General features: G+C 43.8%; 2 protein-coding genes across 4 annotated transcripts in view; one reads left to right on the plus strand and one right to left on the minus strand.

The window, feature by feature from the left end:
* The window catches only part of LOC128748287 (serine/threonine-protein kinase PAK 3), a 23846-nt gene extending 19118 nt beyond the window's left edge, over window positions 1–4728 (plus strand). For both annotated transcript variants that reach the window (XM_053846922.1, XM_053846923.1), the window contains 7 exons: window positions 89–137; window positions 226–338; window positions 889–1006; window positions 1188–1287; window positions 1417–1613; window positions 1731–1868; window positions 2368–4728. In XM_053846922.1, coding sequence (XP_053702897.1) covers window positions 89–137; window positions 226–338; window positions 889–1006; window positions 1188–1287; window positions 1417–1613; window positions 1731–1868; window positions 2368–2457 — 805 coding nt within the window. In that variant the 3' untranslated portion in view covers window positions 2458–4728. The remainder of the gene's footprint in view (window positions 1–88; window positions 138–225; window positions 339–888; window positions 1007–1187; window positions 1288–1416; window positions 1614–1730; window positions 1869–2367) is intronic.
* LOC128748285 (calpain-5-like) lies at window positions 4613–14413 on the minus strand. 2 transcript variants are annotated; one of them, XM_053846921.1, is made up of 13 exons: window positions 14293–14413; window positions 11949–12130; window positions 11723–11854; window positions 10688–10896; window positions 10426–10618; window positions 10164–10354; window positions 9233–9310; window positions 7414–7609; window positions 7227–7349; window positions 6606–6808; window positions 6174–6295; window positions 5737–5873; window positions 4613–5659 (listed from the first exon to the last, which is right to left on the minus strand). In XM_053846921.1, the coding sequence occupies exons 2-13, from the start codon at window positions 12111–12113 to the stop codon at window positions 5477–5479; spliced, it is 1932 nt and encodes a 643-aa protein (XP_053702896.1). In that variant the 5' UTR covers window positions 12114–12130; window positions 14293–14413; the 3' UTR covers window positions 4613–5476. The 2 variants fall into 2 exon arrangements, with proteins under 2 accessions (XP_053702896.1, XP_053702895.1); XM_053846920.1 differs by lacking the exon at window positions 14293–14413 and adding an exon at window positions 13607–13762.
* Between the last annotated feature and the right edge of the window lie 1806 nt (window positions 14414–16219).

A 16219-nucleotide genomic window follows, 5' to 3' on the forward strand; every position in this document is an offset into this window, starting at 1 on the left:
CACCCTGTGTAACTCATACACCGCAGCCTCCATGAAGAGAATGGAAAACCACAAACCATGTTACTGACAAGCCTTTGTGTTTCATCAGAGCATCCGGCACTGTGTACACCGCTATCGACATCGCCACTGGCCAGGAGGTGGGTTCCACTAATGTTCTGCCTTTTGCTTTTATTTGCTTTATTTTTCTTTTATGTTTCCATGTGACCCCTGTGTGCTCTTCCTTAGGTGGCCATCAAGCAGATGAACCTGCAACAGCAGCCCAAGAAGGAGCTGATCATCAATGAGATCTTAGTAATGAGGGAAAACAAGAACTCAAACATAGTCAACTACCTGGACAGGTCAGTTTTCATCACGTCGGACTATTACTGCCCCCTACTGTTTGTGTTGTACGGAAGCCCTGAACTGCCATGGTATAGTAAGTTGTTTTTATTTCAGTATAATCTTGTTTGTACGAGGTAGATATCATTCGCACGAGAAAAAAAACACGTTGGGATGTGGGAGGACCAGAGACCACCGAGCTGATGCTCCGACAGCACCTGCTTCTCAATGGACTGAGCATTTAAATGCTGGCCAAGAGGCCAAATGAAATGAATTAACTGAGATGCGTATCAGACTTTGTCATCCTGGAGCTTCGTAATATGGTCTTGTGACAGTCTGCAGCTTCTCACTACTATCATGTCCGTCCATTGAGAAGCAGCTGCTGTCGGAGCATCAGCTTGGCAGCCTCCGGTCATCCCACATCCGACATATATGAATGTGTTTTTTTTCTCATATGAACGTAATAATTATTTCCTACGAAAGAATAAAAGCAACTGACCATGACAGTCCAGAGCTTCCATCGTGTTGGGCCTTGAATTATAAACTCTAAATTCCTTCCTCTTGCTTCAGTTACTTAGTTGGAGATGAGTTGTGGGTGGTGATGGAGTACTTGGCCGGCGGGTCGTTGACGGACGTCGTGACAGAGACATGCATGGATGAGGGCCAGATCGCTGCAGTTTGCAGAGAGGTAAGAAGCCAGATTTAGACCGCACCAGTGCCGCCCACTGCCTCAGTGGATGACCTTCTGAATCGTGAGGGAGAGTGTTTTGAACCGTGCAGCAAGAGAACGGCTCTGGTTTGTTAGTTATGGATGACTCAGCTCCTCTACATACTGTATGTATTGATGAAACTCTCTTTCCGTTTTGCAGTGTCTTCAAGCTCTGGACTTCCTTCATTCCAACCAGGTGATCCACAGAGATATAAAGAGTGACAACATTCTCTTGGGGATGGACGGATCCGTCAAGCTCAGTAAGTAGTGTTCTGACTGATCGACCAATACTGACCCCTATATGTTATCGAAGGTATTGCAGTACTGCCCTTCTCAGACGAATTGAAGATGAATTACTTGTGGACCTGACATTTCCCCTCCTCCTGCAGCCGACTTTGGCTTCTGCGCTCAGATCACTCCTGAGCAGAACAAGCGCAGCACCATGGTGGGCACCCCCTACTGGATGGCCCCGGAGGTCGTAACACGCAAAGCCTACGGCCCCAAAGTGGACATCTGGTCTTTAGGGATCATGGCGATAGAAATGGTGGAAGGAGAACCCCCTTACTTGAACGAAAATCCTCTCAGGGTAAGATGCGTGCCGCAGCGCGGCTCCAAGAAGCTCCCCAGAGCTCATGCACTATTCATGAGGATTAGAAATGCAAATATTTTTATAGTGTGCGTGACTGTGTCTGTGTCTTTTTAGGCGCTGTACCTGATAGCTACCAACGGCACTCCCGAGCTGCAGAACCCAGAGAGACTGTCCTCCGTCTTCAGAGACTTCCTTAATCGCTGTCTAGAGATGGATGTCGACCGCAGAGGCTCCGCCAAGGAGCTGCTTCAGGTGTGTGTTCTGTCAAGCCACAGCTCAGGGACGGGTGCCTAACTGGTGGAAGTGGGATGAGCTCTCACAGCACAGGAGGCCAAGCCGATACCGATACTCATGTCTATTGCAGGGTTGCTTGACCCAGGTCCCAATACCGGGTCAGACCCGATCATACTGCATGAAATTACTTTATTTGTTTTTATTATTTATTGTGATATGTTGTGTGCATGTTACGAACACAATTTCCCTTGGGATTTTTCTGATTCTGATACATGAAAAGTTGACCCACTTATCCCTGTAACTTTGCTTTAAAAACAGCTTTAGACCGTCATATTGAGATTTAAAAACAGACAATATCACTTTATCCATTGGTCTTCAAGTGAAGAAAGATAACTCCAATAAATAGGTGTTTTTTTTAATGTTTGCTGTAGCTATGTGGATGTGACGTTGTGCTGTATGTATCACACAGTGCTTGTCTTTGTCGACACCTTCACCTGTTGCGTGTTTCTTCCTGCAGCACTCCTTCCTGAAGCTGGCCAAGCCACTCTCCAGCCTCACGCCGCTGATTGTAGCTGCCAAGGAAGCCATTAAGAACAGCAGCCGCTAGGGGGCGCCCTGTCTCCACACCCAAGACTGGAGTCCTGCCTGTGAAGTGTGTGCTCATGAGGCCAGGGCCTTGGGTGTTTCGGGGGGGTGGGGGAGGCGGTGACAGCACAAGGAGGCGCCGGTGTCAAAGAGAGCACAAGGACATTGGAGCCCCCCCCCTTGACCTGGAGTGGAGGTCGGACTTCTGACCCTTGCAGCCTGGACGCTGCTAAAAAAAAAAGTGAACCTTTGCAGCAACTCTGAACATGTTCATCACCGGTGTGTATGTGTGTGTGTCTGCACATCTCTCTGTGTCATACGTTGCGGACTGTCGCTCTCAAACCAAAAACCAAACAGAAGGTTTTTTAAGAGGAAACAATGGCTGGGCCCAAACCTTGCCTGCATGAAAACAGCTTCGTGGCAAAAAAACATTTCTAAGCTTCTGGTGTCCGAGGGTGTGTGTGTGTGTGAGTGTCTGTCTATGTTTGTTTGTGTGTTGGAGAACAGCTACTGGACAGGAAATCTCTAGTAACCCCCCACATTCCAGTCTTAAAAGTCCTATGACATGAAGTTTGTCACATGACATGGATGGGTTTTTGGGTGCTCCTTAACATCCTCCCCCATAGTAAGAAGATCTTTTATTATCTTTCGATTCAATTCCCGAAAGGTTCCTTTCAAATTCAATTTTAATTCCCTGCCACGAATTGGGTTCAAGGAAGCGCTTCACCTGAGCAAAACAGCCCAGTTATCCTTCTATTAGTTGCCATGGAAACTGAAACCAAAGTGCGTCTTGCAGGGAGGTTCTCCGCTGAGCGGGAAGGTGACAGGGTCAGTTGTGATGGAAATTTTAAAGAAGCATCTCATCGGGTCCCGTCGTCGTGTTTGGGGTCTGCACCAGGGATGTGCCTTGTCACCGCGCCTGCTTTTCACTTGCGTACATGCAGAGCTGATGTGGGTGCTTCACTCTCAGTGGCGCAGAGGAGGAGGAGCTCTAGTTCTCCAGCGGAGGTTCAGGGAAAAGGCTGCGATGTCGGGGAGAGAGGGACACCATTGTGCAGCCCAGAAATATGGATGCTGCTTTTTTGTCAGGCTTTTAAACTACTAAATAAATAAACAAATTCCACTCTGGCTTGGGAACCTCTGAAGACACCTGTAACCAGTGGAAGCAGCTGGGGAAGTGTTAGATTCCACATGCTGTCCTGTTATAAACACTTCCAGACTCAAAGTGTTGCTATGATGCTGCTCCGCTCTTGGTCCTTGTGTCTTAAGTGCTGGTGTGTGTGTGTGTCTGTGTGTGTGTCATTTTATGATTGTACGAACAAGCACTAAGAATAGAAGGCAACGTTCACTCCTTTCACCCACATTCCTTCCATACTTAGTTCAGCCTCCATGTAGACGTGAATTACTACCTTTTTTTGTACTCGGTAGTTTCATCACCCCTCCACCCCTCACTCCCCCGAGCGAATGTGTAAGATGTACAGCAGAAGATGAAGGATGTTAGCGAGAGGATGCGACAGAGTTCATGCATGTAAACAAACTATACACTGTGTATCATCCTCAGATAGATTGTCAGTATGTACGTATGTAAATATGAGAACACCCCCCCCCCCTTTTTTTCAGAAGTTTAAATCATCAGGTTCGGAAAAATGTTTTTGCACCCCGGAAATTGGAAAAAAAGGACACACGCTCTACTCTTGATCTGGGATTGATCTGGAACTCAGGGATTGTGTGCGCGGGTCCACACAGTCCCGTCCCGCTCCGTGTGTGTGAGTGTGACTGGAGCCTGTCAGGCAGCGACGTGGGAGAATAAAACCCATGTGCAGGTGCACCAAGGTGGATTTCGGGACTACAGACACCTTCTGATGTGCCCTCTTTTTTTGTGGTTGCTCCTGTATGTTCCTTTCTTCTGAATGTGTAAACACGTGGTGTGAAAAATTCCTCTATTAATGTGTATCAAGAAAACGGAACAAGACGAGAAGAAAAGCTTTTTTAAATTATTATCATTATTATTATTACTCTTATTATTATTATTGTCTAGCTTTGTAAAACTGCTGACCCATCCGGCATACCTCAGCAGGCACCCCCCCCCTTGGCCCTCCCTTCCCCACCCAAAAAAAAGGACAAAGAGCGACGGGGGAAAAGGAGGTTTTGGATAAACTCTTTTTAATTGTGGTTGAAGCAATAGACTTTTGAACTTTGAATCGTGCATGGCTGTGTCTTGAGTGTAAAAAATATTGCAGTTTGGGAACTGGACTGAAATAAAAAAAGAGGAAGAGCAACTATTTCCTGACTGTGTGTTTAAGACGGCTGTTTATGCTGTTTATCTTCATCCAAGGCGCAAGCAAAAACTCCACAGCTTTGTTACTGTTACAGCACTGTTTACAGACGAAAGCTCTGCTCCGACTCCTTCATGTAACCATCTGAATCACTGGTCAGTTATTGATAAGTCTGAGGCATCAAAGAAATCGAGCCACATCCATTTTCTCCCGTGCATCAGGTCGTGGGGTCAACAGACTTCCCACTTCTGCAGCTTTCCCAGGAGAATTTGAGGTGTTTCTAGGTCAAATGTGAGACATTGTGTCCGGCCCCAGGGCCTGATCCCAGTCAGGAACACTGAGAGCACCTCTCCAGAGACGGATCCAGATGCAGTTCTGCTGTAATCCTACCAGAAAACTACGTCAGCTACTTGTAGTTTTTAGCCTTTTGGCTCAGCTCTTCACTGAATCCTGATCCTTGATCTTCATTGTGGCCAATTCACATTCAATTTGCTGTGAATGATAGTGGCATGAAAGGGGTTAAAATGCTCACAATGTTTAAATATTCTGTGCCTTTAATCTGGAATGTAAATTGTTAAGGTTACAACAGACAAAAACAAACATGGAGTTAAACTTCAGGCCATAATGATGTTAAACAAAGCAGAGACTTAAGTGAAGTTTGAGTTAAAAAAGTAAAAAAAAAAAGTCTTCACGGTGAGAACAGGTTAAGGTCATGTATGGAGATTCGAATGTGGGGGTTCCTTTGGTGACGCCATGGTGATGAGGTCATATGGCGGTCAGCTGAGTCGACGTGACGATCCTCAGAGTGATGGTCCCCGGCATCTCGTCCGCCATCTGCCGCCCTTGTTTCCTCAGTTTCAGTCTCTGGGGTTCCGTCGAGTCCTTCACCGAACCGGACAGAACCACTTGGCCCATGAACTGGTCTTTGACTGCGTTGCTGTTCCAAACCTGATTTAAGAGCAGCCAGAAGAGGGCGCTGGGTAAACACCGGTGCAAACGCTTTTCCGGGGCCAGAACCTTCTTACCTCCACATATATGGGCTTCCTGGGCTTCTTTCTGTAGAAAACCCCGCTGGTTGTAAACTGCGGTTGCAGGGTGTCGGGTTTGATGGTGGACCTGACCGAGCAGCCCTCACAGGAGATGATCACATATGGATCAGCACCTGAAGGGAAATGTCAACACCTCAGGGGAGCACATATTGACTATTTATAAGAGTATTAAGGTCAATAATCCATAAATCTGATGATATTTAAAGTGAACGTTTGTTGACCAATCCTGGCTAAAATGTAATCAGGTGTAAGTACTTTGTAATGATTCATTACAGGCTAATATTACGCTAATACACATATGAATACGTTGTTTTTTATTGCAATATATGTTGCAGCGCGACCAACAAGATAATATCCTAGGAAGAAGTTTCAGGAGTTGAAATGATCCATAGAATCTATTTAAGATCCCACACCTCCACTGCTGTCCTGGTTCTCCAGCCCTTCAGCATTGTGAACGTAGACATGGGTGACAACTTGTGGGTAACCCAGGAAGGAGCTCCAGCACCGGACCCGGGGCTTGTCGACTGTCAGCTCTCTGCAATGGACAAACAGTACTGGAGCTCGATCTGTATTTCAATCTCAAATTGATAACTTGTCTGAACAATACAACATTTTTTCTACTGATGACAAAAGAAAAATAAATGAAGAAAATTAAACAAAAATATCAATATATCGGCTGTATCTACATATATACATGCATACATATTTCCTGACTATATATATATATATATATATATATATATATATATATATATATATATATATATATATATATATATATATATATATACAAGGAAAAATAGTCCAAAGAATCAATAGACAAACATTCGTCAGCCTCACAGCACCTGCAGTCCGAGTCGACGTCGGTGAAGACCCGGAGCATGTAGTCCCCCAGCACCAGGGGTTTGAAGGTTGTGGGGAATATGACGTAGCGACCCTGCGGCAGATTGCATCTCAGGAACACAGTTCGGGCGTTGATGTAGGTGGAGGTCTCCACGTTCTGTTGGGTCAAGATGTCGTGCATCCTGTACTTCCTGTTTAGCTCCACCTGGAAGACAACGCTTGGACTCACTACTGAGGAGGGCTGCAATGTACAGCTGATATAACCCTCTTGTGTGAGTCGTCCAGTTTCCCATTACTCAGTCTGCAGCTATTACCTCTGGTGCAGCTGCTTAAGAGCTTCAGTGTGTTTTGTGTTGGCACTGAAGGCTTGTTGTGTCTGCTGGTCGGTTGCGAACCCAGACAGCCAAGTTAATCGATGACATGGAGCGCCAGAGTGTGATGAATGGAGCCGGCTCCCCTCCCAAAATAAACCCTAAACACAATGTTCTCTCTGGAAAAAATCCTGCTTTGTCTCACAAGTTTCGCAACCTGAAGTTCTGAGATGTTGTTTTAAGATTAAGCGGCTGATTTATCGTCCTGATCGGACCGATAAGTCAGAGCGGACACGTTGAACTGCGAGTTACCCTGAAGACGCTGAAGCCGATGGTCAGGTTCTCGCCTTGCCCGTACTTCCTGTGGATCTTCATGTCCTTCTGCTGCAGAGAGATCAGGACCTCGTCCACCTCCTTGGTGACGTCGAACACGTACTGGGGAAACAGTGCGGGTCAGTATGAGATGTGAAACCCAAACCTCTGGCTTTGATCGGAGCACCTGCGGGTTCTGGAGGAAGGTCTGCTTGTGGTTGGTGCAGCCGCCGCAGCGGTTCAGCAGCGGCTCGGACTGCTTGGTCCAGCTGCCGAAGTGCACCACCTCGTGCCAGGTCTTGTGGACGCTGATCACTGAGGTGTTGATGAGACGGCAAACATCCGCGTCCGTGAAGTGCTTACACCAGTCCGCGAACGACATCCTGTCAGGTGACCATCGAAAGTGTGAGAGCAACAATGAATGACCTCTCATGGGGACAAGCTTCTTCACTTCTACGTAGCGCCACATCCTGTTATTGCAATGGGAACAGCACCGACAGCTACAACGCATGGTTTTGGATACACGCCAGTGAGATTCATAGGAACTATAGCATCACCTAAGCTGACCGCCAGAGCTGCTCACCTCACCGCTAATATTGACAGGACAGTGGAGGAGAGCAGCCTCACCTGGGTACGTGACCACTCTGCTCCATCCACATCCAACTCTAAAATAGCCTCATTTCCCCACTTCATGTTTCATGTGGGGGTGAAAAGTGTTGAACACAGTCCAAGCCACGTGTATTTATGGCCACTCCTAAAGCAGGAAATGAAAGTCAAAACTGTCATCTCTGGAGGCTAACTTTAGCATGAGGCATCCTTGTGTTTCGTGTCACAATACATCAATACAGCAGCACTTTCCCATCTTTCATCGAATCCTCTTCCAGCTGTCAGTTTTTTAAATCGAGTTATTTTTTCAATTCTCCGCCAGAAATGCACCGTATTCATTGGTGATCAAGTTTTCGTTACTCTTTAAATTAGCATTGACAACTGTAAGTTTTAAAGCACTTTGAATAAAATACATGTATAGCAGCCAGTTTTACTGTCTGAGGTACATATTTTGTAATAGCTCTATATTGTAACTTGTAAAGAACCTACAGCTATTAGTTTCTCATGTTTCTGTTGTCAATATTTTTCACTAATATTTTCATCATATTTTCATACATTTGTAATAGCTCTGTAATCACAAGGCTGGTGGTCAGGACACATAGTTCCACACGTCAGGTGACACAACTTTTATCAACATTATCAGTTGTGAACCTCACAGCGTCACAACACAGTCTACCATGCTCATGCTAACTTCATTCATGCTCATGCTAACTTCATTCAAGCGCAGGTTGTAAACTAGTGGCGTGGCAAGTTGAAGTGAGGTACCAGTAAACTGTTACCAGTCCAAGTTATTTGAAGATCAAGACCAAGACGGGGACCAAGATATGTGGGGGTCGACACCTATACAAGACCAAGACAGTCAAGCTGATCCACCAATGGTTCAGTTTGAGAGCCCCGAAAGTGAGGAAAAAGCCAGAATCCTTCCTTTACCAAGTATGTCAGTTTTCTCTGTCGGTCTCCGCTGGTCTTGAATAGCGACCCTGAGTCCGTGCAGATCAAAAATAAAATAAAATAAAATTAGTTTTGCGGTGGAATTTTTTCTGGCACCAGCCCCCAAACTGTCAGGTGCCAGAGTAGTGGGAGGCTAATATGCAGAATGTATTTCATATGTTTGGATGAATATCGAGGACCCGGATGATGAATTAAATCCTTGAGTGTATGAGGTGACAAGCTGTTGAAGGATGGATGTGCTTTCTGAAGGGACACTGACTGAGTGAACCAGAACTGACCCTGACGGCCAAACTAAAGTGTCGGTGTCACGTTGAGGCAGGAAATTTCCACTTATGTCGATATCAGTAAAACAAAGGTGGGGATTGCTACAGAAATGAGCCTTAAACAATGCAGGAAACTGTCAGGTGGTACAGAACGTACAGCACACAATACAGTGTGTCACTTCTTACCAGAACTCGCCGTCATCTTCCACGGTGATGCCAAGATTCCCTCGCTCCGTGTCGCCCACCTTTGACCACTCCTCCGAGCTGCAAGATCAATTGTTCAGAAGTTCAGAGCAGTGACGCTGCTGGTCAGAGGAGGAAGGCCGGAACATCGTGGCTCAGTTGAGTTCCTCCCGTGATCCCGCCGCGATGACTTCCCCTCATGTTTTAATCAAAACGGACTTCTGGTTCTTACTGAGTCATAGGAGTGAGGCCGAGACGTTCGAGATTCAAATCCCTAGTTTCCTGCTCTGAGGTCAGTCAGATCCACGGTGGCGCCACAACCATCTGGAAAGTGCGACGTTTTCGAGGTTGTCCCGGATTTGGATAAACCGATAACCAATAGTTCTGATGGGACTCTACTTCAACTCCACTTTACATGGCTGTGTATCGCACAGCAAACACTCTCAGACAGGAGCAGCTGCATTGTGTACATTGACTTGTTCTTCTGAGGAACAGGAACAGCTTCCAGGAATTAAGACGGTGATGATTGTGAAGAGGTTTGAGTTCCTTTACGATCACGCAACAAGGAAATGCCTCAATTGCTGCCACAAGTATCAGGGTTGTGAACCAGAACATGGTACAACATAGAGCCAAATAGACTCTAGTAAAACAGTAGCAGTTCAAAACTCAACTGTTGTTTTCATGATAGAATAGCAGAGGTTCCAGCTACTGTTACCTTATGCGCCCAATAAAGGCGATTTTACTGGCCTATTTTTTCTCTTATATTTTTCTTGACTTGATCTTACAGCTGAACAGAGTTGTAGATTGGGGAGGGATGAAAGTGTGACACCATTCTGAGCTGCATTTTACCAAAACAAATGCATGAAATGTTGAGGAACAAACTCTTATGAACAAGATGTTGTTTGGTCAAAACTGAGGAGAACTTGAGTCTTACGTGTCGCTCCAGGGTCCATTCCACTCCGTCTTGCCCCAGGGGTTCCTCATGCGGATCAGAGGAATGGTTTCGTTCTTGAAGTAGGCGATCAGGCCGTGACCCAAGCGCACCTTCTTCACCGCCGTCACTGAATAGGCGTGACCTTTCACCAGCCCGTTCCTCAGCTTCATCTCAATTTCATGAGGATCTGCCTACGCGAGAGAAGGAACCTGTTTCACCCTGTGAAAGACGCAGGTCCTTGTCTTTTATAAACAAGCCGCACCTTTATTGAGCAGCTGATGATGCCTCCTCGGTCGTACACCTTCAGAAGATCTTCAAATAGCTGGTCCTGCTTTTTCTGGTCCTTGTAGTAAGCCTCCTTCTCCAGGCTGATGGCTTCGGCGACGGCACCGCTGAAGTCCACCACAGCGTCCCCAGTGTTGCCGCCCTCTAGCGACTCGTAGCAGGCCGAGAGTCTGGTGATGACATTTGATCTCATCTCCAGTATCTCATTCCCGCGTTTAGTGGAGCAAATCTAGACATACTTAGCATAGGCCTTCTCCAGCAGTGCGCTCCAGAACTCATTGTTGTCTTTGGAGTGACAGTAGATGAGCTCTCCGTTGATGGTCGGGAGCCGGTCATCCACCACCACGTCAATCCACTCTCCGAATATCCAGAACTGGAAGTGAAAAATTCCGGCATAGTTCTCCGGGTGTTTTGGGTCCCACTCCTGCTCTTTCCAGTCAGGAATCACCTACAAACAGACTTGTATTTACTGTGGCTTGTCAAGGCAAACATTTAAATACAGCATTACTTTGTGTGGTGTGTGGTTTTACTTTAGATTAGACAACTATAAAAGCGTCCATGACACAAATTTATTACGTTTCAATTAAAATACGAACATGTTTTTTTAAACTTCCGTAAATAATTATCCTTTTTCACGAATCGCTCTTTAGTGAGACTTACTTTTTGTCCATTTCAGGCCACTGTAGGTAAATCTATATGTGCTACTTGTTTGAGTTGATCAGATTAAAAAAACAGAAAAATATGCTTCTTTTTACACGTGACGGTCCTCGGGAGTGCGCACATATAGCTTTCGTTTGCTTTCGCTTCTTTTCTTCATGTTCATCTCTCTTGGGTTCAAAAATATATTCCATATAAATCTGACCTAATAAATGTGAATGGAGTTGACGTTATCTTTATTCTTTTATAAGGTATATGACAAGGAGATAGCATATGCTACAATATAGAAAAGTGTATCTGGTAAAAATGATGTTTTCTTTTTCTTTCCTTTCAGACCTGGTCACTTGAGTTAACTGCTTATCTTGTAGCGCGGGTGCTACAGTGCCTCAGGTGAATTCCTCTACTGACCTTATCTGACTCTAACTGTAAACATACTTGTGTGGTGTAATCTACCGGTCACATTTCAGGGGAAGTGTGTGCATGTTGATATATATTTCATCAAATTGCTAGTTTTTCCAAGTTTAAAATGTGTATTCTAAATGGATAAATTATTAAATATTTATCGGTCAAAGGTTGATGCACATGCAGAGCCATGTTTCCTCCGTTTTAAGCCTCACCTTTTTCCACAGGTTTGGCTTCAGCGCCAGGCATGAGCAGGCGGCAACAAACCAGCAGTTACCCACGATGCCTTGGTTCAGGTCGTGTGCGCTGATGCCCTCCACAAACAGACGAGGGCTGCCGCTGATCTCCTGCATGGAAACAGTTAGCTCCGACAAATGATCACGTAATGAAGCCAGAGTTCATCACGGAAAAGCAGATGTTTCAAACATCGGTGTCACTCACCCCTGGCCGTTTCCAGCGCACAACCCCCGGCGGGGCCCTTCTGAAATACAGCGATGAGTTGGTGGCTGGGAACTCTGGGTCTTCGAACAGCTTCTTGTCCTTAATGCAGGCGCTCTTCAGCTCGGAGTAGTGCTGGTTCTTATACGCGGTGGCGGAGGAGAACATGGTCCAGGCTCTCTGCCCTGCAGATCAGTAAGAGACACCAGATGTTTGGGGACCTTGTGTCGCGGTGAAGTGAGCTGCGAGTGGGATGGATCTGCCTCCAACCCCTGACTCTGACTCATTTTTGGGCAAATCCTGTTGAAGCTCCTCCAATACTTATCAGTCTGTGTTCCCACAGGAGCTCCCTGAGCAGTTTACTGATGCGCCCCTAAACGCCACACTGGACTCGCAGCTGTTTTATGCATGAGTAGCAAGAATAGCAGCTTGCTGAATGCTTGAATTATTTGAATCTATCCTCAAAATTCATAACTTGGAAAACACTCATTACATACATCTAACTGCAGCTGATTTTTATTTGTCACTGATTTTTTTTTTTTCAACTGAATAGCCAACGTTTCATGAGTAACTCAGTTATTACCTTTAAAAACAAGTAATAAAGGAAAAGTACAGCAATGTCAAATCAAGACTAAACATTGGTTCCCAAGTAGTCCTCAACATAGTGATGTCAAATGAATTCAGTACTGTTTGCTCTTATGCATTTATTTATTTACATCCATATCTCCATGGTATGTATCTAGTTACTTTCAGTTGTGTTATTCAAACATTTGTCAAGGTCTGACATATAGTAGGGTTTGAGGAAGTAGGATTTGAACGACATTTATATATATATTTTAACCAAATTGTTCCTTATTAGACATCAGTGCACAGTTCCTTACACTCCTCCCAACTTTAGCTGTATTGCTAAGGAAGCTAACAGCATGAGCTAAAAAGGCTAACAATGTTTAAATACAATGTAAACACTCCCCATTTCCTGGTTTCAAATAGTTTGTTATGCTGTGCAGGAGTTTGAAACTCCAAAAACTGGGTTCAGTATACTCATACCATATTCTGTAGTACAAAGTAATATCCATTATCAGCAGAAATACTTTTATGTTTTTATACTTTAATGTATAAATTGAAACTATGAAGATAGTTTTGAAAATACTTCGTAATACATTATAATACGTTAATATATACCATATATGCATATAATATATACAATATACTATTATACAATATAATATATACTATATATAGATACTTTATCTATATTTTGGTTTTTTTTCTAACAGTGATTTAAATCTTGTTTCGTATTTCTTTACTGTCAGTGACAGCTGGTTACTGTGATACCGAGATAAATCATCATGTAATTACTATTGTGATTCATTTGTCCCTTAAAAAAAAAAAAAAAAAAAAAATTCTGCTTTAAAGCCATAAGTTCACCCTCCAAAACCATTTCTATTGTAATGAAACGTGACAATAAAAAGTCTAGAGGCGAATCCAAACTCTCACCCAGTCCTCTTTAAAGCAACAACAAGAGGTAAAATATGAGGTAAAACGCTTACATCATCAAAACATCTGACACCTGAAGATGACTAAAAGTGTCTGGCAGTGAAATGTGTCCATAAATGGCTTTATTTTGCCATAAAGAGGCTGGAAATGAGAAGCATTCCTACCTGTCTTGACAAAAGCTCCTGCGATCCACAACACGGAAGCTCTCAGGTGTGTGACCTACGCTTCCCGCCCACACAGGTCTGCTCCCCTGATCTGAGCGCGCTCTGTAAAGCCACACCTTGCCTCTCTTGTGTGTGTGTTTTTTTTTCAATGAGCGCCAGTTCTTTACAGCTGAATGTGAAAACAGAAAGGGAGCAAAAATACCTGTGGCTTTTTATGACAGAGATCATTCTCGACGTGGGCAGCGGGACGGTGGCTGTGAGTGAGAGCGTGTTTGTGCGAGTCCTGTGTTATCTGTGAGAGAGTTCCTGGATAATGTGGCCAGGCAGGTTATTTCGGGTCGTAGATTTGATCCTGGCAGAAGGTGAATAATCTCTTAAGAGTGGAGAGAATCTCTCTCATCTGCTGCCCATTTTTAATGAGCATGTGAGAGCAGCCGCAACATAAACAAACTCTCATTATGGCTTCAAGTCTTATCTGGAGATAAAAATAAGGCGAATAATGAACACATATTTAACATATAACTTACCCAGAGCTGTTAAATATTTATTTTTCTGGGCTGTTTGCCACTGTGAGTCGCTATTTATTTAATATCATTTGACATCCTCCTTGGCTCTAGTTAGGACTGCACACCTGCTGCTTACATGAATAGGTCAGAGAGAAACTAAAAGGAAGGAAACAAATTTACCTGCCAGGTGAGTCGTCCAGTTGATGCTCTTTTGCAAAGGCGCTGGTTTGATGCTTAATATTGAGCCGGTTCCAGTCAGTATCCACAAAAAATTCCTGACAGATGTGAGCAATTGCAGGCAGGGAAGTGGTCTGACACGCCGCTCTCCGCTCAGCAGGGCAATTACACACAACAAGGAAAAGCAGGGGAGTGAAACCAAACACTCTGCAGCAGCCACCCACCCACCTCGCTCCCTTCAGGTGCACCAGGCAGGGACTTGTTGTGTTGGGTATCTCAGATGGTGTGACCCAAATTTAGTTTCAGTCAAATGGTAATCTGGGTATTGAAATGCTACTGAAGATGTGAGTTGGGTCAGAAAAGTGTACACAGTACATATTATTATTATTATTATTGTTATTATTATTATTATTAGTAGTAGTAGTATTGTTGTTGTTGTTGTTGTTATTATTATTATTTGTTGTAATAGTAGTAGTAGTGTTATATTAGACTATTTTAATGTAAATAAATGTTTAATTTAACTTAATTTTAGCTTCAGTATGATCAATGTTTATAGCCCTGTAAATATGTATATATCCTTTCTGTTCTGGATTATGATTTTTTATTTATTATATAAGTACAAATAGCAAAAATAAATAAGACAAAAAAATTGTAATAAATAAATCAAGAAAACAGAGAAAAAAAGTATAGAAAAAACAACAAAAAAGAGAAAAGACAAAGACAAAAAAAGGCTATCAAGGCTCAGATAAGCGGGAAGACTGATGCCCATCTTCTCTCTAAGATCGGAGTCTTCAGCTGTAGTTGTGCTGTTAAGTGTTCCAGGAAACTGTTCCTGTTTTGTATCCATTGTCCAACTGTAGGTGGTTCAGGCTTCTTTTTCTTTTTCTTATTTTTTTAAGAAACTTTATTTGATTCAGCTGTTGAATGATAATGGACTGGTATAGATCTGTTCCATCACACATTTATTGTCAATATTTTGGATGTATAAAATGAGTTTCCAACTTTCCATTATCTTATTATAGTGTTATTATAGTGCTGTCAATAGATTAACAGCTGAGTTAACTCAGTTAACTTAATGGCAGATCAACCATTCTGTATCTGTTCCAAATGTAACTTGAAGGAAGATGTTATCACTACAAGAGTGGCCAATAGTGGTCATGAACTTTATGCTTTTTGCATGTTCTTGAGCCTCTTCAGTGCCTCTGAGGTTATTCTGAGGAGTGTTCTTCACAGTGTCTGTGATGTTGGGTTGTTCAAGTAAACCAATGTTTGCATGAGGGAAGCATTAATAATCTTCCTTTAAATTAAGTTAAAGAACTGACACAAAATATGTGACTAATGTGCCATTAATCGCAAGTGAACTCAGCAACAGTGTGATTAATTGAGATTAAAAATATGAATCTACTGACCCTGCTAACTGTTTTATTGCTTTACTCTCACTCTACTAACTTGAGGAGTCACTCGCTGATGTACTTAGAGAGCTCCCTCCTCATGGTACTTCAAGTAAACAGTTGATCTGTGTGGCGGGTAAAGATAGCTAGGAATAACTCACTCACTTACACAGCATGGCATTGTGTGTGAGCCAGATCAAGGGTCGGTTACTATCCAAAACTGACTATCGGTCCTGGACTCGGCAACAAGTGCGGTAACGGCAGCTGAGAAAACAGGCCAGCGTGACAGAACATTTGCAGGAAAGTCAAGGTTTAACCCCAAACAAACACACAGACAGCAGTACTAGAAAACATCAGAGGGTTCTGGATTGGGTAAAATTCACGACAGAAAGATAGATTTTTCTGAAAGGTTGGATCCATATCAATGGTCTGACGCATTATAAAAAGTTCCCCTGCATTCATGTCAAAATGAGAGTGGTGATAAGGGGCTGGCAAGGAGAAGCGTCACTCCTCACCAAAGACTTTGCCTATTGTTAATG

The sequence above is a fragment of the Synchiropus splendidus genome, chromosome 17, assembly GCF_027744825.2.
Source record: "Synchiropus splendidus isolate RoL2022-P1 chromosome 17, RoL_Sspl_1.0, whole genome shotgun sequence".
Taxonomy (NCBI): domain Eukaryota; kingdom Metazoa; phylum Chordata; class Actinopteri; order Syngnathiformes; family Callionymidae; genus Synchiropus; species Synchiropus splendidus.